At 38.2% G+C, this 26,127-nt stretch overlaps 1 protein-coding gene across 1 annotated transcript in view; it reads left to right on the forward strand.

The window, feature by feature from the left end:
* Nucleotides 1-24,743, forward strand: part of LOC308679044 (receptor-type tyrosine-protein phosphatase N2-like) — a gene marked incomplete at its 3' end in the record, with an annotated part of 204,483 nt that extends 179,740 nt beyond the window's left edge. Inside the window, exon 4 of the mRNA XM_081346279.1 lies at nucleotides 24,565-24,743. Within this exon, the coding sequence (XP_081202405.1) occupies nucleotides 24,565-24,743 (179 nt within the window). The remainder of the gene's footprint in view (nucleotides 1-24,564) is intronic.
* Between the last annotated feature and the right edge of the window lie 1,384 nt (nucleotides 24,744-26,127).

A 26,127-nucleotide genomic window follows, 5' to 3' on the forward strand; every position in this document is an offset into this window, starting at 1 on the left:
AAAAGAAGCGGTGTACAGACTCTCTTCAAAAGGGCCAGGATACAGTGCAGCACCACAAGTTTAAGCAAAGCAGATGAGAAAAGGCTGTTTGACGTCTTTCTCCACAATGGCTATCCCAAAAACTTTGTATTCCAACACACAGCACCCAAACCACAACACACTACACAGCCAACCACCACATAAAAACTAACCCTACCATACACAAAAGGGGAGTTGGAAATGACAGCCAGAATTTTCCAACCCCTAGGAATAGCAATAGCCCACAAACACATAACCACACTCCACCAGGAATTATCCAGAACCAAAGACAATATACAGAAGGATGAAAGAAACAATAAAACAATATAATCTATATACAATATAGCAATATAACAATTATGTAACAATATGATCTACAATGAAGCAGTAGGCGTGAGCCTAAATGGACTCCAGAAGATGGTAGAGGACAGGAAGACCTGGAGGAACGTTGTCCATGGGGTCGTGATGGGTCGGACACAACTTCGCAACTAACAACAACAGCAATGATCTACAAAATCAATTGCAAAGAATTCTATGTGAGTCAAACATCACATCAATTAAAAACCAGGATTCTCGAACTCCAGATGGCAATCAAACATCATGATCCCAAATCCTTAATCTCTACCCACACCAATACCAAACAACACTCAGTTCAATTGGAGCAACACTAAAATCATTGGCCACACTACCACCCACCACACTCGGAAGTTCATCCAAGTCTGGCACTCCACAAGCAATTCTATCAACGGACACATCAACCTACAACCAGCCTATGAATCCCCCTGAATCCAAATCAACTGCACAGCCAACCAGAGACAACACGATCCTCAACCAGCCCATGCAAGCCCCCTCTCCCCCCACCAGCAGTTCACCTCCCAACGACCCTGACCTGATGCAACCTCCCGATCGCAAGACCCATCACAAGCCTTTCACTGATGATTCACACCTGACCCATCACAAGACCCTCACTTGACACACCCACACTTGAAGTCCTTATAAACAGAACACTGACATCCCCTAAACCCTGTTGAAGATGTTACCCAGACTGGTAATGAAATGTTGGGAAAGCAACCCACAAGCTCAGAGAACGAAGCTTCACCCTCATTCTACACCCGAGCTACAGATATTCACCACTATTGCAAACAAGAGCTTTTTCCAGGTAAATATGCTCAAGATTGCACTTTACAAAGCAGAGTGGGATCACTTTCCAGCACGCTTAAGCCAATACACTATGTTTCAGCAGTGGCTTGTTCAGCTATGTTGAGCTAGGAAAGAAGACCACACTAACAAAGAAATGCTGATCCTTTTCTGCTTGCTTCATGACATTGCACTCACATCCCTGAAGAGCAGAGGTATTTTTGAAGAAACAGTCCTAAAATATGCTATGTTTCCAGCAGTTTTGCTTAAGTCTATGGCTGAGCTCGTGGATTGTATTAAGCCATAATATAATTTTCTTTTATTTGTATTTAATGTTCTATGTATATCCAAGGATTGTAGCTTATAATGTACAGTTTGGGGCTTATCTTGTGTGAACTCAAACCATGTAATTTATATCAGTAAACAAACCAGGATTAATGCAAAATATAAATCCATTCTGGACTGAATTGGATTTTGCCTTATATTTTGCTTTCACTCTTCTGTATGTTATACTTCTGTAATTTGATGAACGAAGAATCAGAGCTTTTATATTCTAATATGGAATTGAATATTAATATCCGGAATTTTCTTTTAAATTAAGAATACTTTGATTTTTTAAAATAAGAGTTACAAATTCTTTAGTTCAGGGATGGTAAACCTTTGGAATATTCAAGGGCCATAAAATGAGTGAGGCCATATAAGAAATATGAGCTTGACTGAGTATGAAAGAAAATTTTGCGAAGCTTTGTTTTAAATCATATTATGTCTATTTAGGGGCATATAATATCATGTTCACATGTTTCCATTAGTTTTTCAAGGTAATCCAGGTCAAGAAATAGATATGGCAGTGGTGTCAGGACTGTTCTTTATTTTAGTTTGATAGAATAACAGAACATTGAAAACCCAACCAAGTTTTTCATGGTCCCCTCTTATACTTAACAAAATCAAGATGAGGTTATTTTGAGTTTCTTTCTCACAGTTTCCTGTTTCTCAGAATTGAATACAGGTAGTCCTCGACTTACAACAGTTCATTTTAGTGGCCATTCAAAGTTACAATGGCACTGGAAAAAGTGATCTTGACTGTTTTTCACACCTACAACCGTTGCAGCATTCGCTATCAAAATTTAGATGCTTAGCAACTGATTCATGTTTATTACTGTTGCAGTGTCCTGGGGATCATGTCATCAGCTTTTGCAACCTTCTGACAAGCAAAGTCAATGGGGAAGCCAGATTCACTTAACAATTGTGTTATGAATTTAACAAGTGCAGTGATTCACTTAACAACTGTGGCAAGAAAAGTCATAGAATGGGCCAAAGCTCACTTAATAAATGTTTCATTTGCAACATAAATTTTGGGCTCAACTGTGGTTGTAACTCGAGGACAACCAGTAATCTTTTTCAAAGTCCACCCCACCCAATGGCTCACTTATTTTCTCAAGGTTTTGCATTCATTTGGTTTCCTAGCTCAAATTTTTCAAGAGGGGGCCTCTAAAAGCAAGCAAAAGGATCTTGGCTTACAGGTTGCCCATTCTTACAAATAAAACAAAGCTTGAAAGGAGCGTAGTGTTTACACTGAATCTCCTGTCTTTTCAAGACCTGAAAGCTTAAATTACTATATGGCATGATGTCAAGTTCAAAAACAGAAAGAAAAAAATGGAAAACTAGTATGAAGATGTGTACCATAAGTTCATTATCACTCAGCATATTTAGAGTATTGAATAGATTTGGCCCATGCTGAGAAGGCTCTGAGGAACACATTCTCCAAGTATAATTTCTTCTGTCAGGAGCCTGATTAACAAAGACATTTAAATAATGTCACTGCACTCTCTAATGATCCGATCCCATTTTCTCTTTTGTGTGGCCACTAAAAGCATTCCCTCCTCCTTCCCCAACTTGGCAGATTTGACCTCCATTTCTTAATGGTGTCGAGCGATGATATTTTGAATTATTTTTCTGAATATGAATTTGGTGTTGAAAAATTAGCAGAGGGTTTTTATCACTGTGGCTGATAAAAGCACAATATTGCATTGCCTTTAATAACTATCCTTTCTAGGGGTGGGTTGATGAGTTTCTCAGAGTTTCTCCATTAGAGACCTTTGTTTTCAGAAGTTGCCTTGGTTATTTATTTATTTTTAAAGAAAAGGTTGATGTGCTGATCCCAGAATGAGAATACTGGAATACTGATATGATAATTGTTGTATAGTATCAAGAGGTAACAGATGAAAGAATTTGCCACCACTTTGGTTATATGTAACAGTTTTTCATATTAGGACTGTATATCATGTAAAGTCGTAATGTAGTTTGTTTCATATGGGCTCACCGTGTTATGTGACCTCATCCTAATGAATTTATTCAGCCAATGAATCATGACTACGATTGTTGCAAAATGCGAATCCCACCATCAAATTGGCAATGAAATCTTAGCTATAGTTGTCAGTGCCAACCCTAAAAAAATGTATCAGTGTGAATGTTGTTCGATAATATCTTAATACAATTTTTATTGGTGCTTGGGAATAACTGTTGAGGGCACGCAAGGCCACAATATATAGCCAGGTTGGTTTTGGATTTCTGGTATTTGGCATACCTTGAATCCTAAAGGCTGGGAAACAATGTTAATACCACTTTACAATGCCTTGGTAAGGTCACACCTGGAATACTGCATCCAGTTTTGAACAGCATGATGTAAAAAAGATGAGACTCTAGAAAGAGTGCAGAGAAGAGCAACAAAGATTTTCAGGGGACTGGAGGCTAAAACATATAGGGAACAGTTGCTGGAATTGGGTTTGTCTAGTCTGATGAAGAGAAGGACGAGGGTGTGACATGATGGCAGTCTTCTAGTATCTCAGGGGCTGCCACAAAGAAGAGGGAGTCAAGCTATTGTTGGAAGAAAAGTCTTCATCATGGTTCCATCCAAGCCGGGGATAAACAACATGGTGACTGCTTTAGAAAGAAGGTTACCATTTATTGCAGAGGAAAGCCAGACAGAAAGATGGATCCAGCAGAAAAAGGACTGAACACATGTAGGGAGTGGGTTTTATAGCCCCTGGACTCTTTTGTTTGGAGTTGCTTCCTGTTCCTGTTTAAGGCTATTTCCTGTGTCACATATTCTGACCTGAGTCTGGGTGTGCCTTTCTGGTATTCTTGATGGTTGTGGGTCACTCCTATTATGTCCAAAGGTCATATCCTGCTTTCCTGGGGCTGGAGTATGTAGATTTTAGGCCTTTGTCTTCCTAAGCTTCTAGCTCCAACCTTCTTGATGGTTTACATTTGCATGTCTATAGAACTGGTTTTCTGCTTGGGGGAAGGAGACCTGGGCTATGAAGAAAACTGGGCATGGTTTTCTGGTTCTTCAATATCTTTTTAGGAAATATGTTTTTCTGCCCTTTTAATATTTTATTTTCTGGGGAGCTGAGTTCCCTCAATATTCTCCAAAGGACCTGAAGGCAGGACAAGAAGCAACGGATGGAAATTAACCAAAGAGAGAAGCAATCTAGAACTAATGGGAAATTTCCTGACAGTTAGAACAATTAACCAGTGGAACAACCTGCCTCCAGAAGTGGTGAATGCTCCAACACTGGAAGTTTTTAAGAAGAGACTGGACAGCCATTTGTCTGAAATGGTATAGGGTTTCCTGCCTGAGCAGGCTGTTGGACTAGAATTGGGTTCTCAAAGGGTTACCACCTCCAATGTACACTACATAAATATGACATAAATAAATACATAAATACATACATACATACATACATACATACATACATACATACATACATACATACGCATATACCCACATATATTATACAACACAGAGAAACAACAGTCTAGTTTGGATCATGTATACATGAACATAGCGAGAAAAACGAATCTTGCATTCCCTTGGCATCTACAATGAACTCCTTTGTTTTATCAACATTTAGAACCAGGTTACTTTTATTGCACCAGTCCACCAGAGCCTTCACCTGTTCCCTATAAGCATCTTCACTGTCATGCCGCATAAGACCCACCACTGCCATGTTGTTTGCATACTTCACAATAAGATTCATAGCAGATTTGGCACAGCAGTCATGGGTCATCATGGTGAATAGTAGCGGACTCAAGACACAGCCCTGTGGGGAACCTGTACTCAAGGAGATGGAATTGGAAACTTTCTTTCCAACTCACACAAAATGTACAAAGGGTGCTTAAAAGTTTGTGAACCCTAACCCTAAGGCTTGAAATAGTAAATCCTGAAATGCCAGATTGTTGTTCATGCCTGAAATAAGGCAGAGAACTTTCTCCAGTCATCTTGTTTGGATTTACTCGTTGTGCTCTGTGCATTGTATTTTGCTTAGTTTTAGCATATTGTGTGTGTGTGTGTGTGTGTGTGTGTGTGTGTGTGTGTAATTCAGTCAGCCACACAAACCCCTGTGGCTTAATGCAAGGTGTAAATCAATCCATGTTTATTAGATAGAAATAAAAAGAACTACAAAAATAGGATAAAATGGGAATGGTGCTAAATCCCATCCCAGCCCCCACCCCCTGACCTTGAAAATCTGTTAATAGAAATTTATTTCTGAATAGGCATGTAAGGAACTGAAGCCTCCCCTGAGACCTGACTGGGAACAGGAAATACTAATATGACTCTACTTTTCTTTTTAATACTTTTAAAGAGTGGATCTTTCTGAACTTGCATTTCAGTTATTTTTGCTTTCACTCTTTTCTCTTTTTATTTCTTGCACAGTTCTTCCATGTGTTGTATGCTTCTAAATTTAGGAAGTTCATTTGTAACATACAAGTTCATTTGTAACATACAAAAAATACTTTACAAAAACAAATTCATTTTTGTTTTCAAAACTGATATGAGTTTAAAATTCTTCACCTTGTAACATTGTTCTCTGATGTTGTTATAGTTCGTATTTTATCTCCTTTTCTCATAAATAAAAAAGCTTATAATGTTATCATAAGAACATTATGCTTGGACCTTTTAAATTGGTACCATTTTTCATTTCTTCATATTCAACTGAAACACATTGCCATTCTAATACCAGATGGATCTAGTCATTTTACTAAATTTATTAAGTACACAATAAAGTCTTTAATACAATGCTTTCAATATTTTAAGAGTTATCTGAATTCACTCTGAGTTACAACAACCCTGTAGTTATCTGATATAGTTCTCACTTCTGTTTATGATCCCCTATAGATTATTTAGATAAATACAATACATGAAGACCACATCACATTTTTTCTTTAAAAAAAAGAAGTTTCACAGCCATCCTTGTTTCACTGCAGCTGTAAGGGACTGAACTAGTTCATTTGTTGAGTTTGCACACTGCAAATGTTGGTCATTTAATGGTTTCCTAGTCCTGTTTCTTTGGGGCCTGAATTTTACAAGCCTTTTGTTTTGTTAGCATTCCAAACCAGTTTGCGGGAAAACTTATTGAAGGCTAATTCTGGCAGAAACTTTATTAGGATTCACATCCGAACACTTGAGTTCCACAAGGGCAAAGAAGGCATCACTTGTCACCAATTTCTGCTGAACATTTAAGCAGAAGTGACATTTACTAGGGCTTGTTTGGAAGATTTATTAATGCAATATATCCTTGGCAAGAATAGCTGCCTCAGTAAGCGTTATGCTTCAACACGTAACTGTGGGCAGGAATGCAGGAAGATTCACTAGCACTTAGTCATGGGAGTGAATGCAAATATTCAGTAGATGTTTTATTAAGGGCATGCTTTCACTTCTGCTTTGTTCCACGTGGATTAGCTTAACATCTGTTGTGTGTAGAAAGTGAATCCATGACATGTTAATCGCTAAGACACATGTTTCATTTTTAAGCAAAGGTACCATTTTAATATCTGGCAAACTACATTGGATGAAATAAATAGTTCAACATTAACGAATAAGAACAGAACCATCTTGATAATTTAAAATATTGCTTTTAATTTCCCTGTTGTGGTTTTAGACTTGTATGTCAAATATATTCAATTGTATTATAATTCTCTGTAAAAATATAACTTTCTGGACAGTTTATTTTAGCAGTATTCAGGTCATTTTTTTCTGTTCTTGTGAAAAGGGAATAAATGCCTCATAGGTTGATTATTCTGTCACACACAGTTTAGCTACAGGATGCTAGGAAATCACAGCTGATGTTATATTCCATCTTGAGCTAGCATAACATTAATAATCATTACTCTGGAATGAGGGATGGAGATGCAAAAATGTGGCCATCAGGATTTGCCTCCATTTCTGCTTGATCTTTACACAGGAGACAAAACAAGCTCAAATCACCTGCTCCAGCCTGAATTTTGTAGCATGCCTGTGACCCTCTTTATTCAAAGCCCTCAGGATTTTTTTTAACAAACTGTAATTTTTAATGTGACAAAAAGGAAAGATAATAATTCAAAAATATGGCTGCAGAAAAAAAATCAATTTCCTGTATTTACTTTCAATTAAATGCAAATAAAATTAAATCCAGCCTAGTTTTCGTCCTTGGGTGCAGTTCAAAGACCAAGTGCTGTGCAGCCTCATGCAAAGTTGTGAAAGGGATGAGAATATATTTCTGCAGTTCTATTAGTCCTTGTTCTGGCAAAAAAAAAAAGCCTACTAGCTGAACATAGCTAAAATTAAAGGCTCAAGTCCACTCTGAAAAATGGGAATTTTTGAGTAATTTAAGCCAGACAGTCTTTCTCAGTATAACCTACCATAAAGAATTATTGTGGGAATTGTGTGGATTCCCGAGGCGGGGGGGGGGGCTACTTTCGAGATGGCTAAAAAATAGTTGCTTTAGTCTGGCAAGGTTCTGCCTACAGGTGAAGAACAAAAATGAAGGTACTCTAGAGCCCGACATCAATTTTGCCAGATTAAAACAATAATTTGCATAACCATAGTTATAATATGGGAATAGCAGGGACGGAGCTATTTTTAAACCATCTTCCTTTTCAGCCTCCACTGCCTTTAGATCTCCGGAAAAAAATCCCTCCCTCCTGGAAACCCAGACTACATTCCACCACAATTGTTAGTCAGTTCCAAGGTTGATAAAAGATATAGTAGTTATCAAAAGAATAGACTAAAGCAGATTGTTCCTCCTTCACAAAAAAGGGCAATTTCTGTGGGCGCGCCTGACCTATGGAACCATTTACCGGTTGAGCTCCGGATGGCTCCCGACCTTCGCTCCTTCCGACGCGATCTAAAAACATATCTATTTAAGCAATCCGGTCTGGTCTGACGGGTTTAATTTTAATTGTGGTTTTAACTTATCTTCTACATTTGGGCAGTAGAGCTTAATTTATTTTCAATTTTCTGTATTTGTGCATTTTGACATTTATGTCACTGTTCACCGCCCTGAGTCCTTAGGGAGAAGGGCAGTATACAAATCAAATAAATAAATAAATAAATAAATAAATAAATAAATAAATTTCCTCACCTTGATATCCAAAAATGAGGAGGAAGAGACTGTACAAAGATTGCATGTATGTACACATTCATAAACACACATACATATCTTGTTTGCAAGTACACCACTAGCTATTGTAATCTTATTTCCCCCCCACCAATCAATACTTGTAATCAGAACTCTGAAATTCTTGTTCCTGGGTTAACTGTTTCCACTTAGATAAAGTTAAGGTGGCTCTTTCAGTGAGCTATCTTGAGTTCCTAGACCTAGAGCATATATAATTCACACACCAGTGACTTATAAAATTTGTTGCTGATAATGAAACTAGCTAGGGCCTGAAAGAGTAAAGTAGAAACAGGTATGGGTTTTTCTCTAGCCCAGGTTAATTTGGAATTTGAAAAAAAGTATTGTGCTAAATATTTGTAACTTCGGGTTTTCAGAATTAACTTGTAGCTGAGTAAAAAATAAATAGCTTATTTGCAGCGATGGTTGAAATCAAGGTAACAGGGACCAAGTATACATTTCCTTTTACCAATGAAGGAGAATAATTGTAGCTCAGGATTGAAATGAGGGATCCTTGGTGCTCTCTGAGCTTGTTCGTTTTCTGGCAGATGTTTCATTACCCAAACTAGATAACATCATCAGTGCTAGTAAAGAGTGCAGTTTGCTGTCAGTTTATTTTCAGTTGGCCTTCTTGTCATGTTGGCGGGTGGTGGTCTTAGGGATTATTTTGTTAGGCTGTTTACTGTTGGCTCTGTGTCAGTTTCTTGATTGGGGTATTGTTTACTTGATTGTTGGTCTGATGTTAACCTTGGAGTTAATCTATGCTGATCTGAGTGCTGATTGCTGGTGGAGAGGTACTAGAGTCTTTTTTTCTCTTTTGGGCTGGTTGATTGTCTCTTTCACATAATCTATAGATGTTGTTAATGTCTATGTGTCTATTGATGGCTGATTTGTCAGAGTGAATATAAATTGACAGCAAACCTCACTCCTTACTAGTATTGATGATGTTACTTAGTTTGGCTAATGAAACATCTTCAAGAAAGCAACCAAGCTCAGAGAGCACCAAGGAACTATTAGCAATAGCACTTAGACTTATATACCGCTTCCCAGTGCTTTACAGCCCTCTCTAAGCAGTTTACAGAGTCAGCAAATTGCCCCCAATAATCTGGGTCCTCATTTTACTGAAGGATAAAAGGCTGAGTTAAACTTGAGCTAATGAGAATGGAACTGCTGGCAGTTGGCAAAATTAGCCTGCAATAGTGCATTCTTACCACTGTACCACCAGCTCTTTTTATTACATGGAGCAGGGGTGTCAAACTCAATTTCATTGAGGGCCGCATCAGCATTGCGGTTGCCCTCAGGGGGCCGGGTGGGTATGTCCTGGGTGGGCGTGGCCTACTGGGTGGGCGTGGCTAGAGTGCGTATGGCCTACTGGGTGGGCGTGGCCAGCTCTACATCGTTCGCATCAAGGGTGCCTATGGGGGGGCCTGGGCAGGAATGGGACAGATCTGAGTGTCTCTGGCAGAAGGAGGGTCTCTGGGCCAGGGCCAAGGCAGTGGGGGCCGTTCCCTCACTCTTTCCAGGATGGCTTCGCGGGCCGCATGAAACCACTTTGTGGGCCGGATCCGGCCCCCGGGCCTTGTGTTTGACATGTCTGACATGGAGTAATTCAAAGTGTCTGGAATGTTTCAGCTGCAAAAAAGCTGTTCTGCAACAAAGACTGTCCCGCATGGGATACTTTCTCTACCATACACACAATATCAAGAGAAACGATGTTTCTGAAGGGCATTGCTAAAACTTAAATTGCAACGTATCAAGGAGTTTACTTTAAAAAACAAAAACAAAACAGAGCTAATAGGAAAGAAAGGCAAAGCAAAGATTATTAATCCATTTCTTCCGCATTATTTCCTAGCTCAAAATAAGTTTCTCTTAAGCCAGTTTTTACTTACAGGTGAGAAACATCAGCAAGATTTAGGAATATATTTGAAATACATTGGGAACCATAGGATCAAAAACTCTAAACACCATACCTGAATTAGGAATGTAAATTGGAAAATATCCTGTTGAAAAGAGATAGACAATTTATCCATCTCAGGGGAAAAAATCTGTGTTTGTTGAACATTTTATATAAATGTTCATTATATATTTATTAATTGTGCAAAAAAGCACATACAAAAGCAAAGGGGAAAAAAAGATATCCGGATTGTGATAGTCTGTAGTTATCAATGACAGTATGACAGGGAAATAAAATAGTTGATGCCTTAGCTAAGGTTTGAAATGTGCTGTTTGGGCTGTTAGTTTATTTATTTCATAAGCAAGTGTTTCTTTTAATTTATGAAAGAGAGGAATACAAATATACAGGGTACAATAGAAAATGACCCATCATATTAGGTTGCTCAAGACTCCAATAAACTTGGATTACTCTTAAATATTTGAGATTCAGTTTTTCATACTCACTATTTCTGAAATATATATGTCATCCTTCCTGACAAATTCCATTGGTTTAAATTTTATTTTGAAGCACTATGCAGTTGTTGAAAAGCATTTGTGGTTAACTCTAACAAAAAATGCATAACAGTCCTTTTTCTGTTGGTTTATAATAGAAGCCAGACCACTGACCTCAATTTCCCAAAAGTAAGATCTGTTCAGCCATAGAACAAAACTCCCTCAAAAAGGGTGACCTCATCTTTATTGAAATGCTAAACAGAAGTTTGGTATTCTCTAATAAAGGATTCCAGTCTTGGGCAGGGACTGGACAATATGACCTCCATAATTAATCTCAACCTTTATATTCTATTCTGATTCTAAATAGTTTTCTTTTGCTTTGCGTTTAAAACAAAATGTCTATAACTTATTTGTGTTTTTAGGCAGCACTAAGTAAATAAAAATTTATACAAGACTGAACATCTTTCACTAAAAGTATCTGATGGGAGAGTACGGATGTACGGATCCAGGTAATTAATAGGCAGACATTATTTTATTTCAGATGCTGCTAAAATTCTATGCACAGATGTTTATTCTCATCTATCAATATTCTTCTATGGTGCTTTATTTGTGCCTATGCACTGCATTGCAACATGTAATCCTGCAGGTACCCTGGTGCTAAGATATTTGTACTCTGCATTATTTGGAGTAAGAAAGCTGAAGAAAATAATTAGTTGCTGATAAGCATTTACTTCATTCCAAAGAAGGCCTATCCATGTGGTTAAAAAGAGTCAACATCAACTTGAAGTGTTGAAGTGATCATTTGCTGGATCCCCAGTACACTGTTATGCATAAAGGACTAACATTAGAGTCTCTCTTTCATTGGGGGAAGAGGAGGAATTTGTTTTGATCATAGACAAGCATAAATGTATAATTAATACTATTTTTGGAAACAACATGGGGTTATGTTATTTGAACTGTTCCTCAGTATAATGGTGCATTTGCTCAGAACAGTGTATTTCTTATTTTTTGATAAACTATTACCTTACAGTTGATTGTACAGCTGATTGTAAAAACAAGCACCCCAAAGTATATATTGTACAACTGCATTACTACTGGAAGCAGAATGCGTACATATCCTCCTTACTTTATAATCCAAAATATTTGGCAATTTATTGCATTTTATGCTGCTGCTGCCTTAGAGAGATACTAATTATACCCAGAAGGCATTTTCCGCTCAAGGCTGATGGCATTCTCCACCACAGTGATTAGAATAGTTTCTTTTGCTTCCAATTATTTCTTTGATTTGTAAAAGAGATCAGAATCCCTGCTTAGAGGATAATTGACAAATGTTCAGAACAATGAATGTCAACATTTTGACATTTGAGGATGTTGATAAATTTTAAATGTTTTCAAGTTCAGCAGTGGGATTTTATTTAATATTGAGAAGGAGGACTTGATCAATCCTAGCAGTTCCCATGGCTCCAGATAATTGCATCCAGGAGCACTATAATTCAGTATGTCAGGAATTCTTGTGTTTTAAGTGCCTGGACCTTTGCCCACTTGCACCTATCCACAGCATAGACAGCGACAACAATATATTTTTCATGAATTCCCTACATAGTTCAATTTTTTAAAAATTTAAATCCAATTTTGGTCACCACAATGAAAAAAAGATGTTGAAATTCTAGAAAGAGTACAGAGAAGAGCAACAAAGATGATCAGGGGACTGGAAGCTAAAACATATAAAGAACAGTTGCTGGAATAGGGTGTGTCTACTCTAATTTAATGAAAAAAGGACTAGGGTGACATGATAGTAGTCTTCCAATATCTAAGAGGCCTCAAAGAAGAGGGGTGTGTGTATCAACTATTCTCCAAAGCACCTGAAGGCAGGATAAGAAGCAATGGAAGGAAACTAATCAAGGAAAGAAACAACCTAGAACTAAGGAGAAATTTCCTAATATTTAGAACAACTTGCTTCCAGAAGTTGTGAATTCTCCAACAATGGAAGTTTTTAAGATGATTGGACAGCCATTTGTCTGAAATGGTTTCCTGCCTGCGCAGGGGGCTGGACTCGATGACCTCCAAGATCCTTTCCAAGTCTGTTAGTATGTTAAAAGACTCTGGGTATTGTTAAAGTTGTGTTTTGCTATGTAAGTGAATACGTGATGTGGTGTTTTTTCCAAAAATATGGTATAATCTGATATGCTTCTCTAACCATTTGTTTGAGGTTGCAGTGAGTTGATTCTCTTATGGGTGGATTGGTCCATCACCTATTAGCTTTAGGTCCCCATGCACAATCTTGTTCTCTTTTGGGTAGCAGGAGGGTCTGGTTCCCTCAGTCAGATCTCTTCCTTTATACTTGCCAAGTCTCCAAGCAATTCATCTGCTTGAAAACCAGAATCAGCATAAGTAGCAGTTGACTGGTGGTGATGATGCTGTATGGTTTAAGAGGAAAATGGTCATCTCTCTCTGCAGTGCTACATACGATTAGTAATGTTGCTACTGTAGTTTCTCCACTCCACTCCAGCAGCTTAACTACTGCATGCCGCAAATGCCCCCAAATGTTGGATTGGGTTTACCATGGTGAATGGCAAGGTATTCTGGAATAGGTAGTCCCAAGCAATCTAGCTTACACGTTCTTGCACTGAAATATTGCAGCTGGTACCCCAGTGACTGGTATATACGGACAAAAAGATTATGTAATATTTCTGCTGGCTCAAGGATAGGTAGAAAGCACTGGTCTATTGAAAAACTCCTTACACTCATATAAAACCAGTAACAAGGAAGTTATCCAGAAGATGGTAGTACCCTTTGATAATTCATCAAGTATCTTATATTCCACATAGCAAGGAAGCTGGGCCTGTCAATCTTGCTTGGCTCTTTGGTGAGTTGTCAGATAAATGATTATTGTCTCTTCTGTCTTGCCTTGTCCAGATACCTGGTCTTTGACTTTGCTTATGTGACCAGATCACTAATTCTGTCATTCATTTATCTAACCTAGTTCTCTGCTTAGAAATTTAATTGGTCTGCATTCCCAGATCATCAGTTTTGCCATTAATCTATCAACCCAGAAATTTGGCTTGTCATGTGTGATCAGATCACCAGTTCTGTCAGAAATGTAGCCTTATGCCCAGCAGTTGTTTAACAGTGAAATGTGATCCATCCTTCTTCACTGTCTGTTGGACAAGGCAAATAAGAGTCGATCTTTAGAAAATTATGGGTCATCTGCCATCCTAGGGAATTTTCTTCATAGAGTGGGAAAATAAATCAATTTAAATCCTTAATTTGGTTAATGTAGATGCTAGTGTATTCATTTTCTACAAAACAACTAATGTGCATCTACTAATTTCCTTTCTTTCAACTAAAATCTGATGCATGATGTGGCATGAAATGTTCCTGAGAACTTGCAGATCATTAAAGAACCTTTTTCACATTCTCTTAACAAGGATGTGGTATAAATATGATTATATGCATATATTTTGTAATTGAGGCATGCCATCTCTGAAGATATCTGGCTTTGTTTTTAAGCTGTATATTTTTGAAATAGCTGTGCCAAATTTCCATTTATTTTAATATAATGTTTAAAATGAGCCAGTGGCCTCAGTCCCATTTTGAAGATAGTTGGCTACTTCAGAGGCTACTTTGCTGACAGAAGTTAATTGACTTCATTGTGGCAATCTCAGAGCACAGAAGGGGCATGAAGATTGAATTATTACCCCTGCACCTGTTTAGAGATGTGTAGTGTGTTTCAGTGTTGGTATAACTACTTTTTTGTAATTTATATTAAGGAAATACATGGTGGGGAAATTTGAGGAAAAGGATATGAGATTTGCAATAGCAAATGATACATGTAGCAGAGGGTGGTTGGATTCTTGATGTTCTGTCTGCTCCAATGTGAAGTACCAACCGTTGGGAGGAATAATCCTTGTGTGTATATAAAAAAAGGATCAGAAACTACTAGCGGGTTACTATAACCCCTTGTAGCTACAAATCTACAAAATCCTTCCAAAAAAATTATAATCTTAAGCAAACTGAAAGATCCAGTAGTAAGAGAAAATAAAAGAGAAGTAATTTACAACCTACAATGTAACGATTGTGAAAACCAGTCACCCAACTTCATTTCATGTCACAGCATTGATAATGTTACCTAGCATAATAATAAAACAGGTTCAGAAAAAAGCAATAAGATGAGAGTTGGTGAATAGTAAAAAAAAAACATGCAGTGTAATGTATTGGGCCTTGTTTTACTGAGTGTACCACGTGGGGTTTGAATGATGGAAGGTTGCTTAAGCAGCGAGCTGGCTAACGGCTCCCAGCTCCTCAGACAACCCATCTACAGCACTGCCATTGGCTGCTTCTAGGGTGGCAATAGGTTGCTTTAAACCTATTGGCCGCTGCCTAGAGGCCAGGGTATAAATAGCTGCACTCGCAGCCCTGTTTCCCCAGTTCAGTTCCTACAAGCAAATAAAGTATGTTCCTGACTGAACTCACTCGCCTCGTCTCTTCTCTCAAGCAACGAACCCAGTACACAACATGCAGTATTTTAGAGACCGAAATAATGGTATGACGTTGTGATTGAGTTCTGAAATATCATATAGTTTTATTTCAGCTTTATGTGCGATTTTGTTGCCCCAGGAACCCATTTCTTAATTTTTGATCCATATACTCAGCAATGTGAATCGAACTCCACAAAAATAGGAATTAGGAAAACTGGTGAACTTCAACATTCTGTTTAGTAGGTAGAAGTAGATCCAGTAGTAGATCCATCTCCTCCTCCTCCTCCTCCTTTTTCCTCCTCCTCCTCCTCCCAGCACAGAATGTATACCCCAAAAACATTTTTATTATCTGAACATTTGCCCTCTGCAATAAAGGATGAACACCTTCACTACAATTATTTGAATTCATTTGCTGATGGTTATGTGAAAGTATTACTGTGCAGAAAATATCAAATTAATGGAATAGTAAAAATGTATTTTAATAGCTGCAAAAATTAAACAGGAAAGTTGTATTTCTACTGCATGTACATATAGCTAATGTAGAAAACTGCTTCTTCCCCACCCCAGCCCCCTTAACAAGACCTTCATTAACATATTTGATCATTGCTGGGTTTGTTTTCTTAAGCTTCCATTCAAGGACTGGAAATAAAGAGACTTCCCTAAAGAATGTGGGAAGGTAGCTAGCAGAGAATTATGGCAGTACGTTGACTTGTTTGTTGTGAAAACAAAGATGAAAGCCACTCACACCAAATTCTGCAGGCATCCAGACATCTAACAGGGGAATTAACAATTTGCAGTACACATAGCATGGGAACTTTAATTGTGTAAGGAGAATCACCATAGAGGGTTTAAAGTATTTCCTCACCAAAATAAAATAGCATGCCAAAGAAACAAGAGATTAAATGGAAACTGCAGAGAAAATTAAAACATGCCACTTTATTACCTACTGTTGCCAAGTAGAAACTGATTTTCAGGCAGCTAATTTGCTAGATTTCTGAGGCATCAGTTATAGAATTTTAATATTTGATTATTTAATATTTCATATTGGCTCAGGTTATGGGAGGGGAGGAATCAAAATTGCTTAATTGTTTATGTTGAAATGTATTTTTAATGGATAAGATGCTGTTTGAAAAACTGATGAATCTTTTACTTTATTCCACAAGTAAAACTCCATGGTTGCAAATACCCTTCAAGCTCTGATAGAAATACTTATGTTCATCCAATTTACTCTAAAATATAAAATTTAGAGTAAATTTACTCTAATAAATAAATAAAAATAAAAGAGTTTGCAACACTTAAGATGAAGTGTTAAGATGAAGATAAAAACTGCTTTCTTATATTTTTTAAAGGCATTGACAGATTGTCTAAATTGATCTTCACAAGTTTTTGAACCTTTTCAGACCAAGTTCCAAATGTTTAAAGAGCTTCAGTCATAAATCTAATTCCAAATTCCACTTTGATTCCTCTTAATGAGTACTTTAGCACTTCTGTTCAAGATACCCTGTTTTCCATGAGAGCAGCAAACAGGAATTTGTGCAGATAAGAAGGAAAAATAAGAATTTTGTATTCCTTCTAATGATCTACCATAGATTGGTGGTTTCCTGATATTATACATTGATGTTTTTTTTATTTCTATGTGTGAGTAGGTGTATAATTTTTTTAAGAATTTTTATTATAATAGTAAAATTCAATATAAATTAAATTTAAAGAAAAAGAATAGAACAGAATGAATAAAAACTGCAAAGAAAAAGAGATGAAAGAAAAAAGTAAGAATAGAATACAGAAAAAGTAAAGAAATATATATAGAGAAGTTACTTCCCACCTTTAACTCAGCAAGTATAAATAAAATTTAGTGTCTCTTCATCCCCCTGAAGGTTACAAGCAATTAAATAGTTGTCTCACATATTTACTACAAGCAGTGTACCAAGATAGTATAATGTAAGTTAGATACAGTAGAAAAAGTTTAATTACAGATGATAGTACAATGAATAAGGAAATGACACAAAGTTTTATTCTGGTGTTATTTAATATCTATCTCATTGATCTGGAGACTACATTACTTCAGAATAATGGCTGTTGTCCATCATTAATTGCAAGGAAAAACTGTTCCTTGTTATATGTGGATGACAGTGTTCTTTTTTCACATGCTAGATTGTGTTTGAAACATGTATGCATAATCCTTGAGTAAGGACAGTAATGAAACCTGGCCATTACTGTTGGAAGTCAGGATAAATGTTCAATGAACCATGTTATTTACAACCCCCATCCATGCTCTCCCCAATGCATTTGCTAAAAGAATGTGCAGATCATTAAATGCACATGGGATGCCTCAGGAATGAATGTGGAGGGCCTAATGCAGGCACAAGACCATTTTCCTTGCATGTCTCAGGGCTTCCCACACCCCCTGAGATACCCTGTTCTCTGCTTCCCGTTCCTTAGGGCCCCCACAACCACTTGGGCTTCCTCCCCCCCTCACAATCACTCACTTACATTGCAGAGGTGGGGGAAGGGAAGGAGAGCAGTCCTCTCTTGCTGGGCCACATGGGAGAATTCCATAAGTGGCATCTTTTTTGATCCAGCCACCCGTGCAGCCTAGCAATGAAGTGGCTGACCAGTGCTTTGCAAAGAAACATTTAATTCACCAGCAAAACAGACCATTCCATGCAAGGAAATCTCTGCATTTGGAAATAACCAAGTTGGAAGGGATCTTGATGGTCTTCTAGTCCAGTGCTTTTCAACCTATGGTATGCATACCACTTTGGTGGTACTTTGACACCTGGCAGGTGGTACGCATATGACGGTTGAAAAGCACTGTAAAAAAAGTGTAAAAGTGTAGTGGGGGATGAGCTGAAGCGGCGACAGTGCCGTACAAGTGCCTGTGGGAGAGTCAGCTGGAGGTTCGGTGTTTACGGGGCTCTGCTGAGCATCCTGGATTGGTGTGTGGCTCCAGTTGATTGGCGCTTTGGGAGTAGCAGGCAGCCTGGGGGAGAGGAGTCAGCTGGAGTTGCACTGAAGAGAAAAGTAGGAGGAGGGGGGAGAGAGGAGAGGATATAAAAGGAGGAGGTTTTGCGGGGAGAAGGAGAGGAAAAAAAGACGACAGAGAAAGAGATGGAGAAGAGCAGAGGCTTCTGTGAGATAAGCAGTGGGAGAGAAGGGGATAGAACAATGGAAAGATTAATGTAAGAGAAACAGACAGAAGTTTCCCATTAAAAGTGTGGTTAGTGGGTGTACAGATAGTCTTCAGCCTATGAGCACAACTGAGCCCAAAACCTATGTTGCTAAGTGAAAAATTTATTAAATGACCTTTGTCCCATTTTATGACTTTTCTTGCCACATTTGTTAAATGGATCGCTGCAGTTGTTAATTTAGTAACACGGTTGTTAAGTGTATCTGGCTTCCCCATTGACTTTGCCTGTCAGAAGGTTGCAAAAGGGGATCACATGACCCTGAAACATTGCAACCATCATAAATATGAATCAGTTGCCAAGCATCCAAATGTAAATCACATGACCCTGGGGATGCTGCAACAGTCATAAGTGTGAAAAATGGTCATAAGTAATTTTTTTTTCAGTGCTGTTCTAACAGTCACTAAGCGAATTGTTGTAAGCCGAGGACTACCTATACTTTATCACTTTTTTTCCTTTTTTTTGGTCATAAAGTTTTTGACACCTTGCTAGGTGACTGGTGGTACTCGAATACTGCCATATCCTAAAAGTGGTAAAATCTGTGAAAAGATTGAAAAGCACTGGTCTAGTCCAACCTCCTGCTCAAGTAGATAACTGTATACTATTTCAGACAAATGTATGAAATGATTGCAGGAATTGGGTATGTCTAGTTTAATGAAGAGAAGGACTTAGGGGTGACATGATAGCAGTGTTCCAATATCTCAGGGGCTGCCCCCAAAGAAGAGGGAGTCAAGCTATTCTCCAAAGCGCCTGAAGGCAAGGCAAGAAGCAATGGATGGAAACTAGTCAAGGAGAGAAGCAACCAAGAACTAAGGAGAAACTTCCTGACAGTTAGAACAATTAACCAGTGGATCAGCCTGCCTCTAGAAGCAGTGAATGCTCCAACACTGGAAGTTTTTAAGAAGAGACTGGACAACCATTTGTCTGAAATGGTATAGGGTTTCCTGCCTGAGCAAGGGGTTGGACTAGATTAGAAGGTGTGTAAGGTCCCGTCCAACTCTGTTATTCTGTTATCTCTTCTTAAAAATCTCCAGTGTTGGAGCACCAAAAACCTCTGGAGGCAAGTCATTCCACTGATTCCTTGACTATTTTCCTTCCATTGCTTCCTGCCCTGTCTTCTGGTGCTTCGGAGAATAGGTTGACCCTATTCAGGTCTGGGAAAAGCAGCCCTTTTCCCTCCTTGCAGACATACTTCTGCATTTTGAAATCTGAGCTCACTTTGCCGACAACCTGTTTCCCCTGCCTGTGACAGCATTTTACATTTTGAGGATTCCAGGAAACCAAACTACCAAAAATCAGGCTAGTTTTTTCTTGTGAGGTTTTTGTTTTTCAGACAGGGCATATTTTAATAGCTAAAATGGGTACCACATGTCTTCTCTCTCCAACCCCCCCCCTCAAAAATTAAAAACCTCCATCTTCAAGTCCATCTACTGATCATTTCTCTCTTTCACTATCTTTTAAAAAAAGGAGTGAAGTTTTTTCTTCAACAGAAGGGGAAGCTATGACATTAAACTATGACACATTCTACTGAGGAAAAAAAGGAAATGGCTTTGTAATAATGCCGCTTGGGGTGTGTGTGAAAGCCCTAATAAGCAGGCATATACATAGAATGAAGGCTACTGCTAAGCTTGTAAGCCGCCCTGAGTCTTCGGAGAAGGGCGGGATATAAATGGAATTAAAATAAAATAAAAATATTATCAGTGTTATGTATCCAGGTGCAGGCATCTGCATAGCAGCAGCCACCAGGGGGCGTTGGCCTGGACGGTTTTGGCAGGAAACCCAGTTTTGGCAGGGAACCTAGGGCCAACCCCATTGGCTAGCCGCCTACCTGGCCAGGTATATAAGGAGGCCAGGTAGCCCTTGTTCTCTAGTACGAACCCCCCCCCCACAATAAAGAGCTGAACTCGTACTCTGGCTGGCGTCTCTTCCTTGCGTCGGACCCACTACATTACAATCAGCATCTGCTGTATACCCTAAATAGCATGAAATTGTTTTAGTAAGACTCACTTTTAAAGGCTGTTTGGCATGCCTTATGAAGCCTGGTACGATTCTGTTGTAATCAAACTTTTAGTTTCTAAGTTTCCATACAACTCTTTAGTTGTAGATATCTTGGTTATTCCTTCAATAATTGCTGTTTAATCATAGAATATTTCAGTTTGTACTTCTCTATATTACTCTGTTTTAATTAATAACTTTTCAGAACCACTGTCTTAACTAGGTTCCTTAATGCGTCTGCTTGTTTTTTCATTCCCCATTGGTGGCAATTCTCAGTTGGAAAATGTACATTGTAGGCAGAGCTCCAGCAGGGATTCATAATTGCTAGTAGTGTGTCTTACAGAACATTTCTAAATTAGTGACATGGAAAAACTGCAGTCCTGTATAACCTCATGTGTTAAATTGATGTAATTGAGTTGTAGAAAACATTAGCTATGATAGTAGAGACAAAGGGTTGGGAAATTGCCAAGTAAAATTGCCATTGTTTATCAGACTTAATTTTGATTCTAGGTGTTTACTTGGTGTTAATGCTTCTGTGGAAGCTATTTTATTGAGCATCCTGGGTTAAAATTTTCTCCTCAAAACAAACAAATTAAAGAATGTAGTGGATTGTTTTTCAATGCTACTCATAGATCTTTGTGAATGATGCTTTGTACTATGTAGGCATTTATCTTCTTGAGGACAAGAGAGATGTTTTGTAAATGTCAGAAGGGGCTAAGGATAGAGTGAAGTGAAGCAACATGGATTCCTTGCTATTAAAACTATGCATGTCTGTGTTTGTGCTCTTTTGAGAAGTAGTTTTGAAGGGTTTGTCAAAATGAAGCACTCCCTCAAATATCTGCTTACCCTCACTACACGTCTTGAAGTGGAACTATAAAAGAGGGTTTTTGAAATATTTTATACTTATTTTTCATTGATATTTAATTCTGTGTGTAGTTAGTAAAATAGATGGATGGTTAAAATACTGGAATTAAAATTACAATAAAGAACAATTAAAATGAATCTTCAGATGTTTTTCTTTTGGTGCAAAGGTCCCAAATATGTTTTTTCACGAGGCAACTGGACTTCTTGTTTTTCTTTGAAGACGTTTTGCTTCTCATGCAAGAAGCTTCTTCAGCTCTTACTGGATGGTGGGGAATGGAAGGATTTATACTCCTTGCAGACAATTAGTCATTGAAACAAGAAGTCCAGTTGCTGCATGAAAAAGCTTCTTTGGAACAACCATGACCTGGATGACTGAGAATCTCCATAGACATTTGGTGTAAAGGGTAATACTACCTATGCTGGGATGGAACAAAAGCTAAAAATAAAACTTGATTAGAAATCAAACAAAAAACTACAGGTAGCCCTTGACTTACAACCAGTGGTGGGATTCAGCCAGTTCGCACCACTTTGGCAGAACCGGTAGCTAATTTTTTTGTTGCCCAGGCCCAGAATGGACTTCCGGAAGTGGCATCGACACAGAGTACCTGTTGTTTACATATTTGAATCCCACCACTGCTTATTAATTTAGTAACATTCATAATTACAAAGGCACTGAAAAGTGACTTATTTATTAAATTTGTTTGCCACCCATCTCACCCTCAGGTGACACTGGGCAGCTTCAAGGTGACTCTGGCACTTTATGACCATTTTTCACACTTATGATTATTGCAGGATTCCCATGGTGATCCTCAAATTTGGATGCTTGGCAACTGGAATTTATTTATGACGATTGCCATATCCTAAGCTCAGGTGACCTTTTGCAACCTTTTGCAACCTTCTGACAAGCAAAGTCAGTTTCCCTTAACAACCGTGTTAGTAATGTGACATCTGCAGTGAATCACTTAAGAATTGTATCAAGAAAGTTCGTAAAATGGGGCAAAATTCACTTGGCAACTATCTTGTTTAGTCATGAAAATTATGGGCTCTATGGTTGTCATAACTCAAGGACTACTTGCACAGCTAGGTAAAAATAAAATTCAATAGTTCATGAGGGAAAGGAAGGGGTGGGGATAGTTTGTATATCTTTAAACTGTAGATTGGCATTATATTTGATCAAAGCTGGTTTCTTTCTATTCTCAGAAATCTTTCTAAACCTTTTCACAATTGTTGTGGGGTTGTCGCCTTTTCTGGCCTACAAAAACATTTGGAATGTCAAGCCACACTAGAGTACACAATCAAGATATCACATATGATGGGCCTTGCTCATTTCCAGTATAAAAAGCATACTGAGTGTGACCAATGATGAAATAAGCTCCACATAACAAACATAAAAAATAATTCTCTTTCATACTTTTTTACCTACTTTCCAGAATTCTTCCTTTCATCTACTCTTCCCATACTTTTGCCTTTTTTTTCTAGGAAGGGTGCATATTGAAATAAAAACAAGAACCCTGGGAGGCAATTAACCACCATTTTTAAATTTTTGACAAATTACCTACAAAGACAAGGAGCTATTGGAAATGAAAATGATGTTATATTTGCCAAATTAAAAGATTCTGAATATTGTTTAAAAGCCCAGGTGTTAAAATAATATCACTGAGAAACCCAAGAAAGTTGTATGAGACATATTGTTTTCTTTCGATACTACTTTAGGAATGTCTAAAATATAGTTATCTATCTAAATAGATTGTTTCACAACTCATTGTCCTTTTGTCTTTGTTTCACTGTTTCAGCTTAGGCTAAATATTTAATGTAAACTCATGCCTGCAATGCAAAATAAAAGTGAAAATGACATTTTTTTTATTTGTATTTGTTTTCCATTGAAATTCTAAAATTAAACATCATTTGTTATAATATTGTTTGGATTTACAGTTAATAAGCATATATAAAATTGTCAAAGTTCATTACTCTGTTGCCATATTACTGTGTGTTAGTTTTAGACTTATTGTTTCACAGGTTATATAGTATCAAATGTAAATAAATCCTATGGAATTGAATTTTCTTTTTCAGGTACTGTTAAAATACATCAATAATTGTTATGAAATATAGAACTGCTCTTCAAGTTAATTGACCAAAAAGTATTAACACTGCAGTTGCAATATCAGTGATTAATATTTTATTGTACAAGAAGGATCAGAAAGTTGAATATCAATATTGGTAATAATATGATATAGACATATAAAATCGTTATGGATAATTCCAGGTGGTAATCCTATATGAACTAAAAATGTTAATCATAACATTTACAAACTAGTAATTATTCTTGGGCTCATCATTATTCTAAGTATAATTACCATGAGATTAGTAAGGGATGTAATTAATACATAACTGCATTGAATTTACTTTCACAATGACACTTTGCCCTTGTTTAAAACAGTTAGGTAAGGTAAAGAAAATACATATTGATCCCTAGACAAACGACTCTGCTGCTTATGGTTATAGTTTTCAGTGGATCAGTGTAATCCAGGCCTGGATATGATTAGCTTGTTCCAACAACATCATATAAAATGGTGATATATTTTGGAATATATTTTGAAGCTAATGAGATACAGTTCTGAGACATAACTTTTCATTATATCTCACTATTCAGCTTTGAAATTTATTCCAGCTCAGTTACTGAGTTATTCAGTTCTTTCCTGTAACTAAAGAAAAGTAACCACATTAGACAATAAAGCAGCTTTATAGTTCCTCTGTGACCAAGAAATACTAAAATTCCTTTAAATTTAATCTTTTTAAATCTCATCATAACACCCATTGTCTTTTTTTAGAAGGGAACATTTTAAAAACATCAGTATTTCAGTACAGTTAGCCCAATAATTTGCAGGAGCAAGGATTCCTGTCGCTATTCTTCTAAAACAAGTAGGAAATTGATTTTTTAAGAAAGCCTACCAATATTGAATGCATTGTGCTAATTGCTTAGGTAGTACAAGATTAGTGTTTTTTTTTCTTCTGCTTTTTGTCTGCCAAAACTTTCTGGATCAGTATTTTTGCAACTTTATTTTGCAGGCTTTACATGGCGTGATGATTATACACAGCATATTATTGCTCGTGAACTTTCTAATCTCCCTAAGACAAATGAGTGGCATCTGGAAACATTCTCCTCTGAAGATCCTGAAGATTCAACCAGGTATATCTTCATGCAAATCTATATGGTTGCCCATCTCACACAAATTGTGCGTTGTTGATTCCGGGTATTGCGCAACGAGATCTACAATTAAAATATAGTTCTAAATCAATTAAAACAGAAAACACGGATAAGAATAAGATTACAGAGGGAAAATACGCTGATGATACCCAACTTTTTCTTTCCACCCCGAACCAACCCAGCGATGCCCTCGCCGTGATGTCCCGTTGCCTGGAGGCGGTCCAGGTCTGGATGGGGAGAAACAGGCTTCGTCTCAATCCTGCCAAGACTGAGTGGCTGTGCATATCGGCATCTCGGGCTAACCAGACCATTCCACCTCTAACGATGGGGGGTGAGGTGTTACCCTCCATTGATAGGGCTCGCAACTTGGGCGTCCTCCTGGATTCACGGCTCAATTTTGAAGACCATATAGGAGCCGTGACCAGGGGGGCTTTTGCCCAGGTTCGCCTGGTGCACCAGTTGTGACCCTACCTGGACCGAGATGCCCTACGCACAGTCACTCATGCGCTCGTGACCTCCCGTTTAGACTACTGCAACGCTCTCTACATGGGGCTGCCCTTGAAGACCACTCGGAGGCTTCAGCTGGTGCAGAATGCGGCTGCGCAATTTGTGATGGGGGTTTCCCGATACTCCCATGTAACACCCCTACTCCGCGACCTGCATTGGCTCCCGGTTGCCCTCCGGGTTAGATTCAAGGTGCTGGTGATGACCTATAAAGCCCTAAATGGCTTGGGTCCGGGATATCTGAGGGAACACCTGCTGCCAGCATCAAGTTCCCTTTGTCCAGTGCGCTCCCACAGGGAGGGTCTTCTCAGGGTGCCGCCAGTAAAAGATTGCCGGCGGATAACACCCAGGGGGAGGGCCTTCTCAGTGAGTGCGCCTGCCCTTTGGAACCAGCTGCCCGCGAAGCTTAGGACTGCCCCCGACCTCCGTTCATTTCGCCGGGACCTGAAGACCTGGCTCTTTGAGCTCTCTGGCCCAGGCTGAGAATTTTAATTTTAATTTTAATTGGGGTTTTTATTTTTTCAGGGATTGATGTAATTTTTTAAATTGTTTTTAACTTTTGTATTCCTTGTTTTAAATACCCTGTAAACAGCCCTGAGTCCTTCGGGAAAGGGCGGTATATAAATCCAATAAAATAAATAAATAAAATACAGGTAATCCTCAACTTATGATCACAGTTGGGGGCCAGAACCTTTCTCTCTAAGGAAGTTGTTTATTAAGTAAGCCACACTTGATTTTACTATCTTTTTTTAACCATGGTTGTTAAGTGCATTGCTTAAATGAATCATGTGATTATTAAGTGAATTTGGCTTCCCCCACTGATTTTATTGGAAGGCTAGCTGGGAAGATTGCAGGTGTCAATTACGTGACCCTGGAGTGGTGCAACTGTCACAAATGTCAGCTGCTTGGTGCCCCAATTT

This window comes from Vipera berus (genome assembly GCF_964194415.1).
Source record: "Vipera berus genome assembly, chromosome: Z".
In the NCBI taxonomy this organism is placed as follows: Eukaryota; Metazoa; Chordata; class Lepidosauria; order Squamata; family Viperidae; genus Vipera; species Vipera berus.